General features: G+C 36.2%; 1 protein-coding gene across 1 annotated transcript; it reads left to right on the forward strand.

Annotated features, from left to right (window-relative positions):
* Positions 1 to 2003: 2003 nt before the first annotated feature.
* LOC138701255 (BRCA1-associated protein) lies at positions 2004 to 25749 on the forward strand. Its single transcript, XM_069827964.1, has 11 exons — positions 2004 to 2231; positions 2309 to 2482; positions 5888 to 6020; positions 7121 to 7310; positions 8484 to 8749; positions 11428 to 11571; positions 16879 to 17029; positions 19175 to 19300; positions 21758 to 21862; positions 23004 to 23159; positions 25061 to 25749. Exons 1-11 carry the CDS (start codon positions 2150 to 2152, stop codon positions 25244 to 25246), a joined length of 1713 nt encoding a protein of 570 aa, XP_069684065.1. The 5' UTR covers positions 2004 to 2149; the 3' UTR covers positions 25247 to 25749.
* The last annotated feature ends 834 nt before the right edge of the window (positions 25750 to 26583 follow it).

Here is a 26583-nt window from a genome sequence, read left to right on the forward strand (position 1 = left end):
TTTTGTTTGAAACTTGCAGAACCTTGATGGTTAAACGTCTTTATTAGGGCTGTAGAAAAGAGTGGATTTTTTTGTTTTAAGAGTTGTAACAGATAAATCACAGAACAATGAGGAGTTTGGAGGTGGAAAACTCAAAGAATCAATACCCCCCACTCATATGATCCTGAAAGGGAACTTTATTTCAGCTTTGAATATTGTCATTTAATCAAGAATGTAAGATCACAGTTCCTTGAAAGAGAAATGTTGGATGGCGATGGAATAATTAGTTCCAAGTATATTAGATATATCACTTACAAAAGAATTGACTGAAACCAGTTCGCCATTTAACAAAGAAGCATATTGAACCAGGCAGTTTTGAAAAAAAAAATGAATGTTTTGAGTGCTATTCAGATATTCTCTCTGGCAGTCACTGCCACCATAAACTTCATGAAAAACAATCATGGTCGTATTAGAATGTCCCTTGATTTTTCTGAAGCTGGTTCGTCTATTAATTTTATAGAATGCGTGCATAAATTTTTTGCCTTGCACGATGTGATAGAAGACAAAATCTTCGTCAAAACAACTCAGACAATATGCATTTCTATTCACCCATAGACGAACGACTGTAGTGGCTCCAAGAACATTTTGCCAGCTTCATAGAAAATATTCAAAGGGAATCTAAATGGGCGAATCTGAAGGGCTTGACTAAGGAGATGGTAGTAGATCTTTTATTCACTGTCAATTCAACTGTCCAATATGTGACTCATCTTCAACATGGGTTTTTTATGCTCTAAAAAGATTTTCCAGCGATCTGGTAGAATCTTCATTTAGCGCCATCAGAATGGGAGGTGGAACCAATGATATGACAGATGCACGTACAGCAGCATATGCCATAAAGAGGATTTTGAAATCCGGGTTAATGATAGCTTCTAGAGATGTGAATATTGCCGAGAAAATGATTATCATTGCATCGAACTTGTTTCTTTTGAAAATGACAGTGATAATGGTCATGAAAATACAGATGAAGATATTGGAACTGTTTTTCCTGACAGCATCCTGATTCTCCTCGAAAAACTACGAGTCCCCGATGATGCAGTTCAAATTACTTTAGAAACAGCTTCCAAGCCTTAATCTCCGGATATTTAGTGCGTACTGTAGAAGAGAGGGTTGACTGCGATTTATGCATATGTATGCAATATTTCAATGCCCAGTGTCGCAACATCACTCAAGGAACTAATTCCTTACCAATACAGAGGTGGACTTCACTATCCGAAGCGCTCTTTTGTGGCACATGTGAAACATATGCAAGAATTTGTGGAAGCTGCTCTTCTTTATTGCAAAAAATCCAAAGTTTTAAAAACTACATGTTCATGGTAGGTACCTCATCTCTCACAGTGTGTATGTTGCAGTGCAATGTTCCTCATCACCAGCGAATGGTTAATGAAATGTTAATAACCAAACTCCTGAGACCACTCTTAGTGTTTCGCTACCTATGCCAGAGGAAGCCCATGTCAAAAAGAAAACTCTACGGGTGGTATTCATAGACATTTCGCAGCACGCGCTACGAGCGTACTAAGCTAGCCCCGGCTATCCACTGGTTACTAGTACAGAATTCAAATCATATCCTATCGCTAACACTGGTTTAGGAATACGAAAAACGCTGATATTCCACCGAAAACCCGCGCTAAAAATGTCTATGAATACGGCCGACTTTAAAACGAAGTTTAAGAATGCACAGAGTGAGATTCTGTTTTTTTATTTTATATTAATAGTTTAAATTTTAGTAGATTATTTGTAGGTTCAATTGCATTTTAATATTATTGCTTTAACAGAGAGTATTTAAGGAAAAGATTACATAATTACATGTCTAACATAACATTACAACTGTTTTTCATTCATATTGCCATAAAATTAATGTTGTAGAGGGTGTGGGTGCTCCTGCCATCTAGCGTCAGTTTCTACCATAGCTCTATAAGTAAAATGTAGAACAGGCGTCGCAACTCTGTGGGTCGCAGTCGCAATATTGCAACATTGTGTGCGCCATTTTGGCATTGGAAGGAATGTCAAATGTTCACGTATTCACTTGCGAGGAAATTCGCATATTCGTCCTTAGCACTTAGTGACATTGAATGTAATTTAATGTGTTGCTTGCTGTTTTCAAATTTATGTGATGTCATTAGCTGTATCATTGTGTGTGTTAAGAATTGAATTAAACGATGAAGTTTGTCCATTAGATACTGACAAACAAAGTGGTAAGTTTGAAGTATGTTGAAATAAAATAAATTAAATATTGTGGTTTATGTAATTATTAAGTAAAATTATTTCTCAGTTCACTGCGGAGCAATGGCAGCAGAGAGTGACAAAACCCGTTTCGCAAGGGGACGACGTCAAATGAGAGACATAACAATAGAGACTTACACCAGTGATTCAGGAGAAGCAAGACCTAGTGGATTGATCCCTGGTTCTGAAAGCAGAGATAAAACAGCTTTATCACTTGTTGATGGTAAGCTATGAACTTCCTACAATTTCGGTATATTTTTTCCTGGACTACCGTACCTTTTATTGTAGGTTAAGGTATGGAATGTAGGCCTATTAGAAATTAATTTGTAGACCGTAGGCCTATATCATATGAGATGACATGTCGTGTTATTGTGTATGAATATATTTTAGAATATTTTAAAATAAAAATAAATATAATAACCCACTCCAACCTTGTCACAAATAGCGGTGGAGGTTACTGAAGTGGTAAGAAATTTCTAGTATGTAGTAGTGGTGTAGTAATATTCAATACTTGCTGTATGTGAAATTTCGATATCTCCCCACACTACACACGGGAAATTGTTTCAATGACATTCCTTAGCTTCACGTCAATTAGATATTCCTTGAACTAACCTTGTCACATACCTCCTCCTCATGTCACTTAGCTATCCCCTTATTTAACTCATCTAGCCCACAACGAAACTAATCAGACGTCTGTTTCGCGTGTGGTGTGGGGAAGATATCGAAGATTGCCCGGAAAGAAAACAGAGTAGGGGAGAGAGGGGATACAGTGGACATGGGGATACAATGGATATATGCAAATTTCCCTCTATATGACCGTCCATGTTGGCATCAATGATCAGAGATATTCATTTGTTCATATCTTATGAAAGTACAGTGTTTTTGACTAGAAGTACAAAGAAGATTTTCGAACAGCAGCATTTTCCAGTTTTTCGTAGTTTTGATGTAAATATTGAGGTAAGTGCTATTCTCTATTAAATAGTTTCTTTTCAAATCATAGTACAAGTTATAACGTTGTATATTTGTGGATATTATGAGAATTCATTTCATGTATAATACTTTAGTGAAGTTGAAATCCTTTGTGAAAGAAAAGAAAAAAAGTACCAGAAAAGAACATGGGGATATATTGGACAGTGTTGTCCAATGTATCCCCTTGCATTAATATTCTTTTTTATTTATTTTTTAATATGTCTACATTAGATCAATGAACTATTTGCTTTATTTGTCTGCAGATGCCTCGAGTCTACACAAGAAAAACAGATCACGAGTTTTCTAAGGCGGATATTAAAGCAGCAGTTGATGATGTACTACTTAATAATATGTCTCTGTGAGCTTCTGCAGAACAGCATGGTGTCAAGAAATCCCGCTTGGCAATGTATGTGAAGAAATCCAGGGAGGTTGGATTTGATTCAATGAATTTCAAGTCCAATTTTAAGAATCGTCAAATAATTCCATGTCATATGAAAGAAGCTCTTGCTGATTATTTGTTGTTATGTTCAGCTATGTTTTATGGGCTGACACCAAAAAAAACAAGACGATTGGCTTTCGAATATGCTGAAAAGAATGAACTGATGACAATACCTGCATCTTGAGAAGCAAATAAGGAGGCTGGTTTGGGTTGGTTCTCAGCATTTTTGAAAAGACACCCAGCACTCTCCATCAGAACACGAGAAGCTACAGGTCTAGACAGAATGCAGGCATTCAATAGAGCAACAATGGGCCAGTTCTTTGATAAGTTGGACATTATGCTGCAGAGACATAAATTGATGCCGCATCAGATTTTCAATTTAAACGAGACTGGCTTGAACACTGTACCACCCGTGGTAAAAGTAATCGCAAAAAAGGTGAAAAACAGGTAGGACATGTGACTTCCAGGGAGCGGGGTGAACTTGTGACGCAAGTTGGTATCATTTGAGCAAAAGGGAATGCCTTACCTCGTGTGTGTATATTCCCCGTGTTCGCTTTGACAAAGCACGCATGATGACTGGTGCACCTACAGGGGCCTTGGGTCTTGTCCACAAGTCAGGTTGGATGACAGCGGAAAATTTCTTGAACGTTTTGATATTTTTTAAAGAAAATGTACGTTGTTCAAATGGGAATCCTGTGTTGCTGATCATGGATAATCATGAGTCCCACCTGAGTGTAGAAGGCCTAGATTATTGCAAGGGAAATGGCATTACCATCTTGACCCTCCCACCACACAAATCCAATAAGCTCCAGCCCCTGGACCGCTGCGTGTTTGGTCCTTTCAAGAAATTCTTCAATGAAGCAGTTAACGCCTGGCACCTTAGTCATCCAAATGAAAGTGTGACAATCTTTGAATTACCACGAATGAGTGCAACTGCATGAGACAGAGCAGCGATCCCAGAAAACATTAAATCGGGATTTAAATCTTGTGGAATTTCTCCATTTGACCGAAATATATTCTCCGATGAACATTTCTTGTCGTCTGTAGTATCATATCGCCCACCTCCAGTGCTTTTGAACCACCAAAGTTCTCCAGGATCATTTGCAGAAGAACAAGCAGGATCTAAAGTAGAAGATGCTATAATTACTTCAGTTGCCAGCTCTAGAACATTAGAAACTCCAACATCTTCGAAAACCGAAAATACATATGTCAGTCCTGAAGAAGTAAGACCCTTTCCAAAAGCACCACCTCGCAAATTGTCCTGTCGTGGGCGAAAAAGGGGTCGTTGTATGATAGCAACAGATTCTCCAGAAAAAAATGAGATTGTGGAACGGAAATGTAAAAACTCAAAGGAAAAACAGGCAGAGAAGAGGAGAGTTCGTCAGAGGTCTTCATCATCTTTAGAGGAAGTAGGTGAAAATACCTCTGACTCAGATCAAGATTCATATGAAAATGAAGTTGAACCCATTTACTCCTTACATTCTGGAGATTTTGTAATTGTCAGAGTTAGTGGTAAAAACACTTCAAGAAATTATGTAGCCCAAATTGTTAATCGAGCCGTGGATGGATATGATGTGAAATTTTTTAAACGTCAGATCGCTTCTAATCGGTTCATTGAAACTGATGAGCCAGTATCATTTGTGTCATACGAGGAGACTGTGCTGAAGTTGCTTGAACCTATTAAAGACAACAAAAAGCGTTTTGAAAATATGACCTATTTTGACTTTGATTTCATGCCATTTTGTATCCAATAATGTATTGTATTGATTGTACATATGTGAATTTAGTTGTAGTTTGTTAGTATTATTGTATTTGAAATTTAGAGACCATGTATGATCATTTTTTTCTGTACACAAAATATTTTGATTTCTGTCCAATGTATCCCCATATCTGGGGATACTTTGGACAAAGTGCATTTCTTCAAATCTATTCAAATGATGATTTCAGTTTTACTGATATGAAAATGATTTAAATTTTTAGTGACAGCCAGATGTCCAGCAAATCAAAACCAGGTGGAAAGAATCTTTTTAATTAATAAGCTTAATGCACAAAAATTTAATAAGGTAAACTGTCCAATGTATCCCCTCTCTCCCCTATGGTAATGTACGCAAGTTTATATATACATGTGCATGCATTTCATTTCATACCACATTTGTCTAAAATTAAAAACCAACAGTTTACATTTGAAATTTGTTAATATTTATTAATATGCTTCTGCAGATCCCAAGCCTCGTCGTTCGTGTGAACCTGACTGCATGGATTCTGGCTATAAAACGAGAGATCAGATCAATTTCATTTCTGGCAACCCTTTTGTGGAAGTTACGAAGGGTATTCTTCATTTATATAAAGAAGAGTACGTATTAAATAACAAAGAAATACAACAATTGAAATGTCGGCTGGAACAACGTTGTAAGTTACAAAATTTTCATTCGGCGTGTTTCCGTTTAATAATGTTGTATGTCATGTTACCATGCTATACTCTTTGGCTTGCATCATTGCAGTATGTGAAATTTGTCCACTCAAAAGTTTGCTACCCTATAAGAACAATGTTGTATGTGTACACATTTTTGCAGCTCCTGTAAATTTTTCCAAATGTAACTTATAACGTTGTTCCAGCCTACACTTCAATTGTGTGAGGAGTGTTTTTGATTTACTCTCCCTTGTAAAATTTAAAGAAAAAGTATTTAAGCTAGAAATAATCTCAATATTTTGATAATGGGATAAATAAGTTATAGGAAGATATTTGTCAGACTAAACATGTCTCTTTATAATCTGATTGTAGGCCTATAACAGAAATCCTGAAAAATACTATTGGGATAGTTGACTTCATAGATTTAAATAAATAAAAATAATAAAAGCTATACAGTTTAATTTCAGATGGATTATTTAGTTGTCATTATAACTTTCTGACCCTCTGTAGACTGTATTTCAGTAAATTGAAGAATATTGTAATTTTCATATAGGGTCATTCCACAGCAACTCAAGTTACATTCAGACACATTTATGAATTTATTAGATGTACGGTACCAAAACAAAAAATAAAGAAAGTTTTTCGGCTTATTTATTGCATTTAGGAACATTCCTCATGGCAGTAACCAGTAATCAGGAATATAATTAATTATTTGTGATTTTTTAAAATAGATTTGTAACTCACGTTACACAAAATGTGTGAAACTGATTCTAAATACTAGCTGCATGTGCACCAATAAGACACGCAGGTTCTTGTCTAAGTTGCAGGGTTATGGTTTTTTTTTCTTTCTTTTTTTTTTTTTTGCTGTGGTTTTGTATTGTTAACATAACACTAGAGGGACAGTGAAAAATATTGAGATAGCAGGTTTGCCTGACTTAACATTGAAACTCCAGTGTAAGAATCAACATTAGCATATGGCTAGATTTCTTAGTTTCACTACAGACATTTCGATAAGTATTGACATGCAGTTCTGTTAATTACAGTGAGCTGACACCAATGGACAGAGCTGCTCAGAGAAGTCAGACTGTCTGCATCTTAGCAGTTCCAGCAACCATGACTTGTCATGATCTCCTTACTTTTACTGCTGCATGTCATGGTGATATCCAGCATCTTCGAATCATCCGGGATGGTTCCCCAAACCGTTACATGGCTTTACTAACATTCCGTACACAGGTATGTTTAAAATTACTTACGGCTTTTAGAGAACCCGGATTGCTGCCCTCACATAAGCCCGCCATTGGTCCCCATCCTGAGCAAGACTCTACCATCATATCCCAGTTCCCTCAAATCCATTTTAATATTATCCTTCCATCTACGTCTCGTTCTCACCAAAGGTCTTTTTTCCTCCAGCCTTCCAACTAACATACTATATGCATTTCTGGATTTGCCCATATGTACTACATGCCCTGCCCATCTCAAACGTCTGGATTAAATGTTCCTAATTATGTCAGGTGAAGAATACAATGCGCGCAGTTCTGTGTTGTGTAATTTCCTCCATTCTCCTGTAACTTCATCCCACTTAGCCCCAAATATTTTTCTAAGCACCTTATTCTCAAACACTCTTAACCCTTTCTTACCTATAGATGCCATATGGCAATAATTAACTTTATAGCATTTATATACTTGTGTGTTACATATGAAGGTAAATTTTGCTGGATAACTTCTATTTCAATACATTTTCATCAATATAGTTTTGTTTCAAATGTTGCCACTACCGTAACTTGGTCACTGAATTGGTCCTAATACAGCTATTTGTTTCAACATGGATTGCTTGTAAATTTAATTTGGGTTAGAAAGGGTTAACCTCGGTTCCACTTTTAGAGTGAGAGTCTAAGTTTCACAACCACAAAGAACAACCGGTAATATAACTGTTTTATAAATTCTACTTTCAGTTTTTTTGACAGCAGACTGATGATAAAAGCTTCTCAATCGAATAATAACAGGCATTTCCCATATTTATTCTGTGTTTAATTTCCTCCCGAGTATCATTTATATTTGTTACTGTTGCTCCCAGGTATTTGAATTTTTCCACCTCTTCAAACGATAAATTTCCAATTTTTATATTTCCATTTCGTACAATATTCTTGTCACGAGACATAATCGTATACTTTGTCTTTTCGGGATTTACTTCCAAACCTATCTCTTTACTTGCTTCAAGTAAAATTCCCGTATTTTCCCTAATCGTTCGTGGATTTTCTCCAAACATATTCACGTCATCCGCATAGACAAGCAATGATACATTTTAAAGAGTTTAAATATTTTATAGTAATAGATCCTTTAATTCATCGTAGTTGTGTAATACTATTTATTCTTTATGGTACATTGCAATTTATTCTCTTTTTATAGCAATCAGCATCCGAATTCTACTCTACTTTTAATGGTATTTCGTATAACTCACTGGAGCCAGACTGCTGTTGTCATCTAGTATTTGTGTCACGTGTAGAGCTACTGCGGGAAGGTGAAGGAGGTTCAATTGCTCCTTTGGCTCACACAGAACTTCCTACATGCCCTGTGTGTTTGGAACGTATGGACGAGTCTGTGGATGGAATTTTAACTATTCTCTGTAATCACTCATTTCACAGCAGCTGTCTTGCAAAATGGGGAGATACCAGGTGAATATAGCACAAGTATTAAATAATCGTAAGTTTGTTCTAAATAATACTATTTTTCTCCAAGACACTACAGGACCTCACTGTCATACCATGCGTTTTTTTTTAAAGCAAGACGTAAAGCGCTGCAGCAAGACCGTTCTTTTATTACATTTGCTTCACCGTCTCTCCAGCAGCGCTGTAGCAAGCGTGATGCAAATCAAAACCTCGCTTTACGAGTTTGCTGCACGATCCATCATGGCGGAATGTGTGTTTTGGTCTTTTGCAACGTTCAAATTTGTCAAAATCGTCTAGTAATAATAATGCCATGTCATTATCATGGAAGTCGAAACTATTTAACATGTTTGGTTATTTTAGGGTTAAATTTATTACTGCAGTAATAGAAGCCAATATTAATTGTCCACCATTTTGCAGTCAGTTGACCTACTTACGTTTTTTTTCGACCCTCATTTTGCTGCAGCAAAGGCATGAAGCACTTAAAAAAAAACGCACGGATAGTCATTTGGATCATCCTTGCAGAAGGATACTCCAACTATATTTTCAGCATCTTTTATTTTATTGGGTTGTTTTACGACGCTGTATCAACATCTCAGGTTATTTAGCGTCTGAATGAAATGAAGGTGTTAATGCCAGTGAAATGAGTCCGGGGTCCAGCACCGAAAGTTACCCAACATTTGCTCGTATTGGGTTGAGGAAAACCCCTGGAGAAAAACCTCAACCAGGTAACTTGCCCCGACTGGGATTCGAACCTGGGCCACCTGGTTTCGCGGCCAGACTTGCTGACCGTTACTCCACAGGTGTGGACTTCAGCATCTTCAAAAAGATAAAGACATTATAATAAATACGAGGGTCATTTCATAAATAATGCACAGGTTGGCAGAACTGTGAAGTGGATAACGCAACACCAATGAAAATTACGTCAGTTGCAGTTGAAGGATTGAGGAAGAAGCACTTGTGTTCGTTTCATTCATAGCATACTCTGTGTTTAGGTAACAGCTAGAAATGGGGCCTACATGTGTCTTGGGTACTGTGACGATTGAAGATCAAAGATCTAATCTTTATGTGGAAAAACCTCACAAATCCACAGCAGAGCGGAGTTCGTGGTGAGCTTACAGTGGACTGTAGTTCAGTTTCTCGTTGGGCTACTCGTTTTCGTGTCAGCTTAGACGATGATGCAAGACCAGGAAGGCCGAAAACATCAACACATGAACAAAGTGTGAAACTTGTAGTGGATGCTCTTCAAGAAGATCGAGTGGTGTGTGAGGAACTTTCAGAGGCTATGGGGATTTCACCAAATTCGTTATTCCATATTTTGACAAAGAATTTGAAGAAGGAAAAAATTTCTATGCAATGGATCTCACTGCTTGGCTGCTGAACAGAAGCAGAAATGCCTGGACATTGCAAACTTGCTGACAGGACCATCACAAAAACGAGTAGCCCAACGAGAAACTGTATTAAGGTCCACTGTAAGTTCACACAAACTTCACTCAAAGGACTGTGGAAATGTGGATTTCTATGGAAAAGAAGGAGTTTGCCACTTAAAGATTCGATCTTTGGTCTTCAGTCATCACAGTACCCAAGACACATGTAGGCTCCATTTCTAGCTCTCATTACCTAAACACAGAGTAGGCTATGTTTTAGATGAAACGAAATGCTTCTTCCTCAATCCATCAACAACTGACGTAATTTTCATTGGTGTTGTGTCATCCACTTCACAATTCTGCCAATCTGTGCATTATTTATCAAATGACCCTCGTATAAATTAAAGTTGTCTTATATTTTCATATGAAAAAAAAAATGCTTTACAAAACGAAATGCAGATATTTTACAGTTCTTTTTATAGAGAAAGGTATTGAGTTGTGAGTTCTTAATTTGTAGCGTCCCATGTGAAGATTTTAATGTTTAAATTTGTCTGATTACCTAATTTATTTATTTATTTATTTATTATTTTTCTAATAATTGTAACATAAAATATAAAATATACAAAGAAACTTTAGCTCACCCCTGAAAGAGTAGAACTCGTGCTCAGGGGCGGATTCCTGAATTGAAATTAATAATTATACAATAAAATTATAATTAATAATTATACAATACAATTTGCAATTATAGTATATAAATTTAAATTTACAATTTTTATAAAATCCATACATAACTTTTTAAATTTAATACTAGAACTATTCGAATTGACAAGATAAGGATATTTAAATATAAATTTGTTATATATTCTTGGGCCTAAATTACTACTATGATTAAATACTGTAACAGTGTTGCATTTTGGTTCAAACAATCTTAAAGAATTCATACCTTTTGTTTCATAACTATGAGAATACAATTCAAAATTATTTCGATTTTTATGTATGAATTTTATTAATACAATATAACAAATTTGTCTTACGTTAAGTACATTAAAGTGTATAAACAAATTTTGAGATGGGAAATCAATAGGTTTATGAAGACATGTTTTAATTATTTTCTTCTGTAATAAATGAAGTGGATTAAAATTGGATTTAAATGAGCTACCCCATCCTATAATTCCGTACATAATTACCGATTGAAATAAAGTTAAATATATTGTACGTAATAAACTTATTGACAAGTAATTCCTCAATAAAACAAAATAATGTACTATTTTACGTAATTTATTACAAAGGTAATTAATTGATTTTGATAATCTGTTTCAGCTGTCCTGTGTGCCGTTATGTTCAGACTCCAGAGTTAGTTGCAGATAATCGTTGTTTTGAATGCCATTCTGCTGATTCTCTCTGGATTTGCCTCATTTGTGGGCATGTTGGCTGTGGTCGCTATGTTCAAGGACATGCCTATCAGTAAGTTTTCATGTTCTAAAATATCTTAAAAAATAATTTTGATAATTTAATCATCTTCAAAGTTAAAGTGTACCTCAACTGTGGTAATACTTTCTTCTTAGTTGTTGTAATCAGTTGTTACTAACCAATTATAAAATATTCACAAATTTTTTTTGACCATAACTCTCACAGCTTCTTCAATATTAACTTCTTCTAATTTTGTATAACCCAGGGAGTTAGTTGGTAGAGCCATTTGTAAGTTAAAGTATGAACTGTAGATAAGTGATTCAAGGGCCGTTTTGGGAAAATTGCTTGCGATATGCAATTGAATGTTATGAAGTCCTTTTATGTCATAAACTTAGTGCTCCATAGGAACCAGAGACTTGGAATGGAATAGAATTTAGGGATGGGGGCACTAAGACCCAGCACTGCGACCTTTCAAGATTATTACACTAATGTGCATTCTCAAAGCCACACCGGCTGACTACACTAAAGTTCACTTCATACTCAGTTTCGAGCAGGCATCCCCTCTCGTTCCTAGGCTAGCTCCCTCTGTCATCAGCCAGCATTCGGGGAATGCTATGGAATGATGTAGACGTCTAAAATGAGGAAATGGGGGGGGAACCCCGAGAAAAACTCCAGCTCTGACCTTGTCTGCCATAAGTGTCACTGGATTTTTCGATGAAAAATTCCAGATCTGATTGGGACTCGAACCTGGACCACAGGTGTGACAGGCTGAAGGTCTGACTACTCAGCCACTGTAGGAACCAAAGGCTTACGTCCCCTCATTCCCGGTGGTGCAATGGTTACCATGTTAGCTATTGGTTCCGAAGTTTAAAGGTTCAGAGCCATCTGATGGCAATGGATGTTAATGAATGATAAAATCCTTAGCATGGCTTCCTCTAGGAGGGAAGTAAAGCCATGGGTTCCTTGTAGTGTTTTGGGATTTAATCGATTAATCGATCAATTTCTGTTGTAAGATTATAGATAAAAAATATGTAATTGAATAATCAAGTCAATTAAAATTAATCGGTTGTACCTGATATTAATTATTATTTTGTTAATACAAACTCAGACTAAAAATTTCTACAATATTCGTCTCTCAGAAATTGCTTACTTAAAAGCACAATAGTGCCGTTATTTTTTAACTGCAAAGAAGGTAGCAGGTAGCATAGGGAAAATCTTTGCACAGACACTTCAAAAAGAGATGGAGATATGAGGACAGTGACTTGATCTAGTCCTATTGAAAGTTGCGAAACCCTTGTTAAGTCTTATGGTTTTTCAAGAAAACTTCCACCTTATTGTCAGCTCGTCTTCCTAGCATATGAAATACATACTTTTCTGGGATTCACTCCCCCCCCCCCCCCCCAATCCCTTTGCCATGGCTACACTGTGTGCAAGTGAGAGAGTAACTATCTTCTTCTCTTTCTAAAATTTTGTAACCCAAATACAATAGGGACCAGTCTGCTGTTTTGACCACTGCACTGTTGCAATTTTTTTTTTTTACTGAGTTTGTAGATGAAGCTTGTGTGTTTAGTTTGCTGAAGAAAAAAATCAGATTTCTATGGTCTGTGAAAAGTAAAAACTCCATTATGTCATATGAGAATTTGAGCAGTAAACTTGGTTAAACGTTTGGATTTAAATTGAATGATCATGGAGAAGTGCTTGATAGAAAAAAAAGTTTTTTGTAAAATTTGTGGAAAATCTTTTAGTTATAGTGGCAGTGCAAGCAGTTTGAATTATCACTTGAAACACGTCTATCCATTACACAATAGTACTGAATCATCACCTGCTCCTATGGCCCTCTCATCTCAGTCGAATTTAAATCACTTCGTAGCCCAACCGGTTTCTGTTTTAAAGGAAGCTGAACTAACAAACAAAATAAAATGGATGAAGCAGTATTAACTAAGTGAGTCTTCATACTTTTCTTTATTTGTGTTTGTCTCAAAAATCCTTGGAGAAATTGGCACGATAAATTATAAGCCTACATAATAAATATGTTAGTAAATAACTAAAATAGTATTGTTTTGTAATATAATGATACAGTATGTAGGACCTACAAATATACAACTTTTTATACTTATGCTATTACCGAACTCAAATTGAATTTAACAATAATTGTGTATTACAGTATATTAAAACTTTTTTCAAATCTATCAAAACTCGATTATTCGATTAAATTCAAATTGTTAATTGAGGGGCTTAGAACAAAAAGCAGGTAAGTGACGGAAACCTAGTTTTGAGGAAATTACAGTTAAAGTTCTACGTGCAATGAAATATTATACACTAGTTTGGTGAAATGATGCCTATATAGCAGCATTGCACAGTGTGATCACTTACTTGATTTTATCCCAAAGAAACATCCTTTTGGGCTATCACAACACGCACTTACCTCATTTTTTTTAATAATGTCACTTATCTGCTTTTTGTTCTAAACCCCTCAATTGATTAAATATTTTGATCAATCGACAGTACTAATTCCATGCCATATACAGTAGCGTGCAAATTAATCCGAACACAACATATTTTTACATTTTCTGTCATTGTTGGCCTCACAGCTGCTCATACTGCTTTAATTGACATCTGTAGTACGTGTAATTCCATTGTTGAAGGTCTGTCATTATTTTTTTTATAATATGTGACATTTTGCCTGTCGTTTTGTACTTATAAGCATTTCAGTTGTGTTGAAGACTTAATACTGCAATCCTGTGTGCATTCTGTCGTCTTCAGAAATGGATGCAACTCCACGAAAACGGTCTAAAATTGTAACATTAGCAAAGCATTCTTCTATGACACAGAGGCAAATTGCTGCAGAATGTCACATCGGTTTGGCTACTGTTAATTCGATCATAAAACGATACAGGCAGACTGGACCCATCACACCCCAGAAAAAAGGAAACTGTGGCCGGAAAAGGAAGACTTCACCTGCAGATGATCGTTTAATTGCTAGGAAAAGTAAATTAAATCCTAGACTAACTGCTGTCGACTTAACCTGCGAGTTAATGGCTACCACTGGGGCGAATATTCACGTCACAACAGTGCTACGTAGACTTTTGGAAGCTGGACGAAAGGCTCGTAAGCCTATTGAGAAGCAACTGCTAACCCCTGTTATGTGCAAAAAACGCTTAATGTGGGCAAAATTATATCGACACTGGACAGTAAATGACTGGAAGAATGTACTTTTTTCCAATGAGTCTCATTTCGAGGTCCACGGCCACCGTGTTTCTTACGTACGGAAAGGATCCGAAAAAGTAACAGCAGCTCATCTCCAACAAGCACCCAAATACCCCCCTAAAGTAATGTTTTGGGGTTGTTTTACACATGAAGGGCCTGGAGCATTAATACCTATCAAGTGAATGATGAATTCTGACAAATATATTCACTTAATTGGAAACCAGAATCATACCCCAGGTGCAAAAAATCATTTCTGGATGGCAGAAGTGTGTTCCAACAAGACCTGGCACCGTGCCATACGTCTCGAAAAAGTACAGAATTCTTCAACAAGAAAAATATTCAGGTACTCCCCTGGCCAGGCAACTCACCCGACTTCAACCCCATTGAGAACTTGTGGTCAATTTGCAAAAGAAGAATGCAAAAAATGGATTGTTCTACAAAGGAGAAGATGATTTCTGCCCTCATTGGTGTATGGTTTCGCGATGAAGAAATGAAGAATATTTGTGGGAAATTAGTGGAATCCATGCCAAATCGTCTCATAGTTGTTATTAGGAACAAGGGAGGCCACATAGATTACTGAGATATGTCTTAGATCCTTTTTTTTTTATCCTGTTTGAGTGTTTTTGCATAAGTAATTACATTGTTCGGATTAATTTACACGCTACTGTATGTATGGCATGAGAAAGAGCCCTGTCCCTGGTAGAGACCTGCAAAAGTTTTGACTACAGGGATTGTTTATGACACTGATTTTTTTTCCACTCCAGTGCCATTCAGACTTTGTATGATACCTCACACAGTGGTTAGATAGAACAGAGCCCTGTTTGCCAACATATGATACATCACTTAATAAGGGTTTGTTACACATCTGTTACCAACCTTCACATCTTCCTAAGCCTCGGACAAGGAAGGACAAATAATGTGGGTAAAATAGGAGGAAATAGAGTAGTGCTGGCCAACTGTCTGTCCTCCTTTCCTCCTGTCTACTGGTGTTAATAAATAAATCACTCCAAGTTCAGTGTGGCCTACTAGCAATGCTTTACTTTAGAGATTCCTTGTACAGACCCAGAAACAAATCTGTACATACGAGGTGTGATCATTAAATTCCGAGACTGTGTCTGCTATAGGCGAAGGGTTCACATGATTCACACGCGCGTGCAGCAGTGACACTAGACAATCTTGAATAGATGCGACACAAAGTTTCAAAGCGCTATCTTCATTGAGACCTGTGTTACACAAGGTTTTGTTAGCACGTGCATCCACTCATTTGTGAAATCACGATGGACTCAAAACTGGAGCAGAGAGCCAACATAAAATTCTTCGAGAAATTGGCAACCGAAACCATGGAATGTTGAAGCAAGCAAGCTTATGGGAATGAAGCAATGAGATATTTTGAGTGGCATTCACGTTTCAGAAATGGCAGAACATCACTTAAGAATGACGAAAGGCCAGGTCGACCACACATGTGTAACACTGCCGAAAATGTCGAAAAAATTCGACAAATTATGCATAATGATCCTCACGCCAATTTTGAAAATGAATGACCACAACTCAGGACAGAGAACAAATGGATGCTTCATGACAATAATGCTCCAATTCAAAGAGCTCTCACAGCATGCCAGTTTTGCACCTATAACAAGATGGTTATCGTTCCTCACCCCGCATTCACCAGATTTGGCCCCCTGCGACTATTTTTTTTGTTTCTGAAGATGAAATTGGAGCTAAAGAATCGCCATTTTGGCATGGTGGAGGAATTCCAATGTGAATCACAGAAGGTGCTTGACAGGTTTCAAGAAAGTGACTTCCAGGACACATTTCAAAAATGGCAGACACGTTGGGATCAGTATATAGCTGCCCAAGGGGAATACTTTCAAGGGGATGGTAGCCAAATTTAAATCAGGTAATTTTATTTCCGTTTATGGGACAGGTCTCGGAATTTAATGATCACATCTCGTACATAATTTTAGGAAGTTAATTTTATCATTAATACTTTGCAGTTTTTGCTATTTTTAACAACTTCCAGTGTGTGTGGGTTCAAATGATTTTGCCAGTACTTACTGCATGCTTAGAACAATTAATTACAGCCTCGAACCTTAGCTTGTAATGGAATTATATACAAGTTTAAGCTAAATATTGAACTGACTGACTTGGTGGCAGGCATTACCATGAGACGCAACACTGTTACTCAATGCAGCTAGGGAACAACAGAGTTTGGGACTACGTGGGAGATAACTTTGTGCATCGCTTGCTTCAGAATAAAGGTGATGGGAAGCTTGTAGAAGGCAGCGCTCCTTCAGGAAAGCAACAGGTGAATATTGTTGCACTGTGTACTGTGATATTTTAGTTAATTTTTAGTCATATTAAGAGATTGTAAGACATTTTCATATTTAGTCAATAGAAATAGGTGTGATAAGAAGATGGGAACTTAATTTAATTGTACATTATGCAATGAGCCTATAATGGTAGTAATTAAGACGCAAGTATGTTTGTTTATGAAATGAGTGCAAGCGAGTTTCATAATTTTCATACGAGCGTCTTAATTACCATTATAGGCAAGTTTCATACGACTTTTTATGCTCGACCATATTTCTAACTTGAAATTATTCAAAAGTATTCATATTATGGTTATGTAAGTGAGTAGCGAACTGACCTGAATTGTGAGATGTGCGCAGACGCGAAAGTATTGATTTTTTCGGAGGCCGAATGTCATTGACCTTGATATAATGTAGAGAATAAGATGAACATTAGTCTTGATATAACCTGGAAATTGATTTAGAATTGGAAAACGAGATGACAAATTGAATTTATTTGAATATTATTTACAATTAACGCTAATTATTATAGTAACAGAACATAACCTTCTGCGACAATATTAGATTTCCAGCCTCCGTGACTTTTTGCTAATTGTCTTTCGATTGCATATCCGAGAATAATCGATACTTGCGGTTTTATAATGGTACAAAGGTGATTTGTCATTGGCTGAACACCTGAACTTTAATGAATAGGTGTACTTTAATGAGGTGCATTAAAGGGCTACTACCAGGTGTATAATTACTACATTTCGGCATGGTCGAGCATAAATTTTTTTATGCTGTTGTACTTTATAAGTTGCAATAGTGCAACACTTCTTCATTAATGTTAATAAATATAATACAGTCAACTCCGCTTATAGTGAACTGCTAGGGACCCAGATATTTAGTTCACTATATTCAAAGTTTCTTATAACTGAAATGTCTTTTCTTAATGTGAATTGAGGATAGTTGTAACGGACGGAAATAGAATATCTAAAATACAATTGGTTTTATTGTTGTAGAATCTGTTAATGAGAAATAAAATGAAACATGATCATTTTTTCTTTATTTTCCATTAGCATTGAAATAATCAGTTATATGCAGCTGCTTGCTGTTATTGTTTTCACTAGTATTGCTTCGAGATCTTTTTCCAGAGTCTGTTATCTCTTCTCTTAACATTCCCCTCCTATTTACTCTTTGGATCCTCATTCACTCCCTCCCAATTAACGTGTGAGTTAGGAGCTGTTCTCATCTGCTTGGTCAAGGACTGTCCTTGGGTCCTCATTTGTTCCTTCCCATGCTATCAAAATAACTCGGGTATGGAACCTCTGTCTTCAAGCTCATGCAGAAAGAGTGATTTGAAAATATTTTGATTATATTATTATGACATTTTTTTTCTTTGAAGTTATATTGCCTAGGTGCACTAAAACCAAAGTTAATAATTCTCTAAAACCGAATTTTTAATGTATATTTGTGATGTAGGCTTCAGGTATCGGGATCAGTGATTTAAGTTCACGATAGCCCTGATCACATATATAACAGATTGGCCATCCCCATGTTAAAAATGGTAACATGTTGAAGATAACAACCACCAGGATCGCCACTGTCAATTGAGAACGACTGTTAGATGGAAATACAGGTGCTCCATGCAGTTCAAATGAGAGTTATAACGTGACTTTTTATGCAGTTGCTAGATGGCAGCATAGTGAAATTGATAAAAGTTGTTGCCTTCAAAGCTTATAAGACAGAGCAATCTGTTATATGTGATCTGGGATGATAGGCAAATATTTACTATATCTGAGTTCACTAAATTCAGAGTTGACTGTATTTCACAACATTGTAACTTCATAAATTATCAGAAAAAAATTAGACATTATGGAAAATAGTGCTCAAAATATCAGTGTAGTGACAAAGTTTTGCAGTTTTTATTACTGAAATTAGATTTTCTCTTTAGTATATGTTGTCGAGACAAACAGAAGTTCTCTAAATTAGTCATTTGTGTAACTATACAAGATAGGATATCAATTTAAATTATACATACTGGCTTCTTATCCAGAGGATACAAATGACAGTAAGTGTAGAGAATTCAATATTTGTTACTCTTTTTGTATTACAGTTAATTATGTTTTTATTTTTAAGGGATTTGTTTCTAACACTTTTAGTATGATGATGAGAAACTCGACTCAGTACAGCTGGAATTCACGTATCTACTGACATCTCAATTGGATTCTCAGAGGTTATATTTTGAGGAAAAGATAACACGACTAGAGCAACAGGCACTTGCAGAGGTAAATCACTATTTTCATTCCTCCTAGTACATTGATTTTCATTGATTACGTTTATGAGAATAAAACTAGTTAAACTTAGGGTTGCCAACTCTAGAGGACGGAAATTTAGGACAGGTTAAAAAAATTAAAAGCACATAAACTTACAATGAATTTCAATGTAAATACACTTGTATTTTGACGCTCAATCAATTATAATCACCTTTGTGTTATTAATTGGTTGTAGCGGTGTAGTCCTATATTAAAGAACATGCCGTAAGTCTGTAGCAGTGTTGCCATACCTACTGATTTAGCAGGAGATTTCCTGTTTTTCCATTGAATCTACTGCTCTACTGATTTTTTTGTCAAAAGTCCGAATTTCTCCTGCTTTTTTGGCAAGCTGCAGTCACCTAGTTCTATACCCGGATTTTCAGTTCATTAGTTTAGTACACATATAATTATTATGTCACCATGTCTTATTTTTGCATCTTATACACAAGTCAAACAATGTTTTCATTTGTCTCCCTGCTCCTAACTCGTTAGCGTCACCACAATGATGCTTACAAGAAGCAAGGTGTCGCTTCTCGGTTGGAGTCCAGCGGCAGACACAGCACACTGCAGATAAAGACCATGTTTTATACACTTGGCTCAGAGTTATGTCCCTCTCCAATCCACTCGATAGTTTAAACATAATTACAAAATGATATTAGAGAACAAATGTTTGAAACCTTACCACAAAAGGATGCACACCCTCCTCCAAACGCACACTCAGGTATATAATCTTCATGTAACATAAGCATGTGATATAAGTTATTTCATTATTGTTTTGGGGACCCGGGGAACAGAGGAAAACCGAAACTTATTCAGTAGTGAAGTTTGTTTCTGATTGTGTGCACGTGAAACAGTGAGAGAGTGAAGTGTAGGTAATTGTGTTACATATCTTGCACAGTGATCTTTTAAAATGAGTGAAAATGTCCCAGCAAAAAAGAAAAGTAAATACTCCCAGAATATTATAAATCAGATAATGGGAAAATGATGAACAGTTTAAAGGATAATTATGCAAAAGCAAGAAAAGGGATAATTTTTTGTCTGTTACAGTTGCAGCTAATGCAGTACTGTATTTAATATCACCTTTAAAATAAATCTTGTTCTATCGAAAATCGTTTGTGAATATACGAAAAACTCCTGATTAATACATTTTAATGCGAAACAATGTCAATAAGACATTCCTATGTAAAAACAAAATAGCATACGCTGAGTAGAGATGACAGTAACTAGGCCTATATTTAGCAAAATTGTTCCATTTCATTGGTTAGGGATGTGCTATATAGTAATACAACATATCATCTTTCTTATAGTACACTGTTTTGTAATAAATAATATAATACAAAGAGGAAATTCATGTTTATTAATCTACTGTAATCTCCTGTTTTTTTTTCTATGATTTTCTCCTGATTTTCGTGAGTAGGTCGTGGCAACACTGGTCTGTAGGCCTACACATTGAAAAAGCACAGTGATTGATATGCATGTCTCTACACTCACTACATTAACATTGTTTAAAAGAATACTTGTTGCTTCCTTTGTTTTTGTTTATTAGTTATTTGTTTGTTCAAATATAATAAAAAAATTCTCTACATGCCTATATTAAAGTTCGTCTTTGCTAAGAGTTCTGATTGTACAAGTTCTGGCTTACCCGGTTCCTCTCGTCAGTTCAGAGATTCTTCATTTTTTAAAAAAACTCGCTCCACATGAGCATTGCTAATTGGAAGAGCATGTATGTGTTCAGCAATTTTCTTTAAGTTTGGCACACTACGTGTCTTCAAAACAGTATCCCAGCGTTCGTGAGGAATTGATAGATCTTTAAGTATCAGGATAATCTGTGTATTACCTGTTTATGAAACTGTCAGAGCTCAGCTTTCAGTGGCTGTAGATTATCACTCAGTTCACTTTCAAAGATTGTGCATGATTGTTGGATATTCAGAGGTTAGTGAATTTTGTTACAAATATGGCTTATGAACCATTGCTTGGAGAACTTTGTGAAAGTTTCGGATTTAATTTAAACGACTGTGGAAAGGTAATGAACAGAAAAACAGTGTTTTGAATGCAGAAATTGGTTCAGTTAAATTGAAAGTACAAGTAGTGACTGTAAATAAGTGTAAACTGGACACTTTAGTTGCATTTTATTTTGATGATCATGACGCATCAGTATTAAGATTATATGATGTAATAGATTAATCTTGGAAGCAATATTTGGGAGGTTATTGAAGTGAAATGCTTTAAATTGGATATTCCAGAGAAGTGTCAGACTGTCTCTTCAGAATAAGTTTTTTTTTCTATTAATGTCGTGAATGAACTCATTGTTATAAAACAGCGAAAAGTGTGATTTATCTAAAATGAGCTTTGTAAACAAATATATTAGTTTTGGACTAAGTGTTACAGCTTGTGTTGTGAAAGTGTTTGATTTTTAGATATGTTTTACAGGCAGCAGAATTGCAGGAAAAAGCAAGTAAAACTCTGGAAGAAAATCAGAAATTGCAAGGAAAGCTTCTGCTTCTGACACGTGAAAAACAAGCAACTGATAAGAAGGTAATATTATTTACAGCCTATTGTGATTGTATGTATGTTCCAATTCTATTAATTATAGTTTTATTAGTATAAACTTACCAAGATTTCCTTAAGCTCTGATATCCACTTTTCTTTATCATTATTGGCAAGCTATTAATGAGGGTAAATGGTACATTAAAATACAGTAGAACTTGGTTATAGCAACTTCGTTTTGTGCGACACCTCGCCTATGACGTCAAATATTCTGTGATCCCAACTAATTCCCCATAAGACATATGCTTTCCTACCTTGCTTAATACGACAAACGCATATGCGTCTACCTCACATATAACACCATTTTCAACCTCAGTTTGGAATAAGATTTTCTAAGAACTAAAGTATTTTAAGAAATGTTTTATTGAAATCTGACCCTGACAAATTCTTTACAGTCTCCTTCTGTCATAGACCTCTGGAATGCAGGCGGATTCCCCACCCCATTGTAACCTGCCCGAATTCATGCGGTATTAGATCAGTTTCGACAGGAAGTTTTCACTAAATGCACGCATTTTAACGGAGTATGGCCACTAAAAGAAGTGAGTGACGCTTTAGAAGTCATTAGAATTATGAACATTTTCTATGAAGCTAGGGAAGGGAGCAGTGAAATTGCAACTGAAATTATGAACATAGAACGTAATTTAGCCCTAGAAAGTGTGTATTGGGCAAGTAGAAGACAACAGAGTAAAATGATTGATTACTTCACTTCTAAGTAAAGTAGTTTGGTGAGTACTGAACAAACTGTTTTAATACAGAATACTGTATTTATAATTCTAGGCCTACGTGTATTTTATTTTTGTTCATTATAGGCTTAAAAGCCAATACATGAATCTAAAATAAGTCTAATTAAGTTTGTTTGTTTTTTTTCATTTTCCACCTCACTGGATTGATAATGTGAATCTCGGTTACTAGGACACTCGTTTATAACAACATAATGTCTAAGGTCCCTTGGATGTCGTTATAATCAAGTTCTACTGTATATAGAGTTGATACAAATGTGTTGTAATATTTCTTGTGAGGCCACAGTTTTCAATATAGAGGTCCTTTTCATTATACATGTTATACGAAAGAAAGTTTACTTCAAGCACTTTAAAATGAAGTTACAGAATCTCTTATTCTATGTTCACAGTTGCAGCAGGTTATTAGTAGGTTGGCCACGACACAATCAGAGTTACAAGATGAACGGCAAATGAATCGTTCACTACAGCAGAATCAGACAGTCTGGCAATCAAAGTTTCAGACATTGGAGAAACAGTTTAATGAATATAAGGCTGCTAAAGATAAGGTAAGGATTATATTTTAAGCTCCTTATGATATATTTGATTTTTATTGGAGCTTAATGTTCTCTTCATTGTTCTATATACAGTTTAAACACTTTTATAATCACTGATTAACTTTACAACTTCTTTACTGTGTTAAAGTTTTAGAAATTACCTGACTGACTAGTTTCGAAGTGTTATCGTTCATTGTCCAAAGCCTAGCGAAGGTCCCACGCTATTTTCTGGTTTCCTGGTGTGGTGGGGTGTATTCATGATTGTGTTGAAAAGGGTGTGTGTTTTGAAATTGAGTTGAGTGTTCAGGATGTGCTGGGGTGTGTTTTTGTATATAATAAGGAAGACTATAAAGAAGAAATTCACATTATCAAATACACGGCACAAGCAAATGGATACAACATAATAGACAACATCATAGGAAAGACTAAACGCAAACAAGAAAATGCAATACAAACACAATAACAAAACAGATACATCATACTAACATACGAAAACAAGGACACATACAAGATTGCATCATCTTTCAAGAAACTAAAATACAACATTGCAGTCCACACCTGTGGAGTAACGGTTAGCGTGTCTAGCCGCGAAACCAGGTGGCCCGGGTTTGATTTCCGGTTGGGGCAAGTTACCTGATTGAGGTTTTTTCCGGGGTTTTCCCTCAACCCAATATGAGCAAATGCTGGGTAACTTTCAGTGCTGGACCCCGGACTCATTTCACCGGCATCATCACCTTCATCTCATTCAGATGCTAAATAACCTAAGATGTTGATAAAGCGTCGTAAAATAACCTACTAAAATAAACAACATTGCATACAGAACACACTACAAAAACATCTTAACACACAGACAAGACATAAAAACAAATACAACTTAACAGAAGTATACAAACTGTTATTCAGTAGTTGCAACGACTTCTACATTGGATAGACTGGAAGATTCGTTTTAAACATGTTACAACGAACATATCACAGCCATAATCAAACTACACAACAATCCAACCTATGCAGAACACATAACAAACTCCTGTCACAACTACAGCAGCACAGACACCGACATGAAAATATTACACATCCAGCCAAAAAACCAAAAATGTGACACTACAACAATATGAAATTTACAAACACACAAAAACACACCGTCCTGCACCGTGGCATCGTGGTCTAAGACATCCTGCCTAGGACTTGCGTTACGAAATGCGCGCTGGTTCGAGTCCTCATGGAGGAAGAAATTTTCTCATGAAATTTCGGCCAGTGTATGGGACTGGTGCCCACCCAGCATCGTGATGCACTTGGGGAGCTACGATAGGTATTGAAATCCGGTTGCGAATGCCAGCAGTAACGGCTGGGGGAATCATTGTGCTAACCACACAATATCTCCATTCTGGTTGGATGATCGTCCACCTCTGCTTCGTCATGTAGGCGTGAGGCCAGCAGCCAGCTGGTCGGTCTAGGCCCTTCACAGGCTGTAGCGCCACGGATTACTTACAAAAACACACCACCAGCACATCCTGAACACTTAACTCAATTTCAAAACACACACCCTTCTCGACACAATAGGAAACCAGAAGATAGCGTGGGACCTTCGCTAAACTTTGGACAATGAAGGATAACACTTTGAAACTAGTCAGCCAGGTAATTTCTTAAAAGTTAACACAGTAAAGAAGTTGTGAATCAATGATCAACGTTTTCGTTAAAATATATTTTGATATTTTATCTTTTAATGTACACAATTCTTTTTCAAACATCCTCTAAGTGCAGTTTTTGCTGAGTGTGGTTACTTGAATTTTGGAGAGCTATTGCTATTTCATTATTCTTAAATATATTATCGTTGTGGTTGCATTATGATATAATTCATGTCATTTCCTATGAATTGTATCTGACAGGACATTTTTTTGTAAAATTAATCTCAGGAATTGGCAGATGTCCGTGAACAGCTTCGAGACGTGATGTTCTTCTTAGAAGCCCAGAAGCAGATATCTGAATCTGCTGATAGAGATGAGATTGCTGAAGGTCGTATTGTGATCGGCGAGTCGGCTCAGCCATCAACTCCAGCCGTGGGAAATGGAAAGAAAGATCGTAGGAGAAGGCATCGATAAGTTCCCCACATTTTCTGGATGAAAGTAACTGTGATTTAATTATTATATATAATTATAAACCGTTGTTACAGTTCCCTCCCTTTGTAAGATCTGAAGTACTTAGAAGATCCATATGAATGTTTATTCTCAGCAACAAGGAAAACATTCTCTGGTGTAGAAAATACTTATATATTATGTTGAAGATACGTGCTAGCATATATTTTTTTTACAGTCTTTTACTATCTTCTCAGTTACTCAAGAATGACAAAGTTTCTACATACACAAACGCTACACACAACATATCCCTGCAAAGTATACATTTTCACAAATGTGATTGTTCTCTCCTTTCACACTTCACTATTTAATTTAAACAAGCTATTTAAATGATCAGTTGCTGTTCCTTTGCTTTTCTGAACTTAAATTTATCCTGATTAAATGACTTATTAATATATCTTTTATTTATTTACTTTTCCTTTCATTTGGATGTCAGACTTCATTTAAATTTCAGTACCGAGAATTTAAAATACATTGCAGTTTAACCAATAATGTAAACTAGGATACAGTTGTAGTCTTTCGTAAGCTACATCCATTCAGTACAAGTGTAATGTGAATCCACACCCTGTGGTGCACTCTGGATAGTTTTAGAGAAACTAAATGGCCTATGTTCCTCAGCACTAGCTACATCTACTGATTAGCCAAAACTTCTGACGATGCAAACCACTACTGTAGATCGACTGACATCATCTGGCCGACCTTTCACCCAGCTGCTAAGTCCCAACTCGTCCTTACAAGCTTGTTGAATTTCTCTCTGGTGTCTCCAGTGTTGTCACTTACACTCGATTAGTGGTCGACGTAACATAGTTTTCACCAACCTTAATAATGATTTTATCAGAGGTGGCAACACTGTAACTGACGCAATCATGAGAATCGTACTCCAGTTTCATGTAGCTTGACACTCCCACGCTCCAGTTGGTAGGTGATAAGTACTACACCAGCACTCGATTTTCTAGGTCAAAGCCAAGACTTTTGGTAGTACAATATGAGCACATTTGAGCCGTTCAGAGCAGAAGTGGTGTAAGTCAAAAATGAGTAATGAGGGTTAAAGTAAACATTCTGTAAAATACAGCACAAAGTAGCAATTAATATTCAATTTATTTAAAGTATTAGTAGTCAGTAGATAGCAAGAAGGACATACTAATTGCTACTTTGCGCTGTATTTACAGAATTTTTACTTTAAACCTCATTACCCAATTTTGACTTACACCACTTCTGCTCTGAACGGCTCATTTGTAGAGTCAGAGTGAATAATGGCAAGTTAAGAGCTCTGCCTTTGAAAAAAACAAATCATCCGATTTCCG

Source organism: Periplaneta americana, chromosome 6 (genome assembly GCF_040183065.1).
Source record: "Periplaneta americana isolate PAMFEO1 chromosome 6, P.americana_PAMFEO1_priV1, whole genome shotgun sequence".
Taxonomy (NCBI): Eukaryota; Metazoa; Arthropoda; class Insecta; order Blattodea; family Blattidae; genus Periplaneta; species Periplaneta americana.

What these genes read in the sequence shown, in the direction of transcription:
- LOC138701255 (XM_069827964.1), top strand. Translation starts at nt 2,150, where the DNA reads ATGTCATTAGCTGTATCATTGTGTGTGTTAAGAATTGAATTAAACGAT. An exon ending in CTTCATTTATATAAAGAAGA is followed by an intron (nt 6,021 to 7,120) that starts GTACGTATTAAA and finishes TGTTAATTACAG; the next exon opens with TGAGCTGACACCAATGGACA. An exon ending in TACTAACATTCCGTACACAG is followed by an intron (nt 7,311 to 8,483) that starts GTATGTTTAAAA and finishes CTCTTTTTATAG; the next exon opens with CAATCAGCATCCGAATTCTA.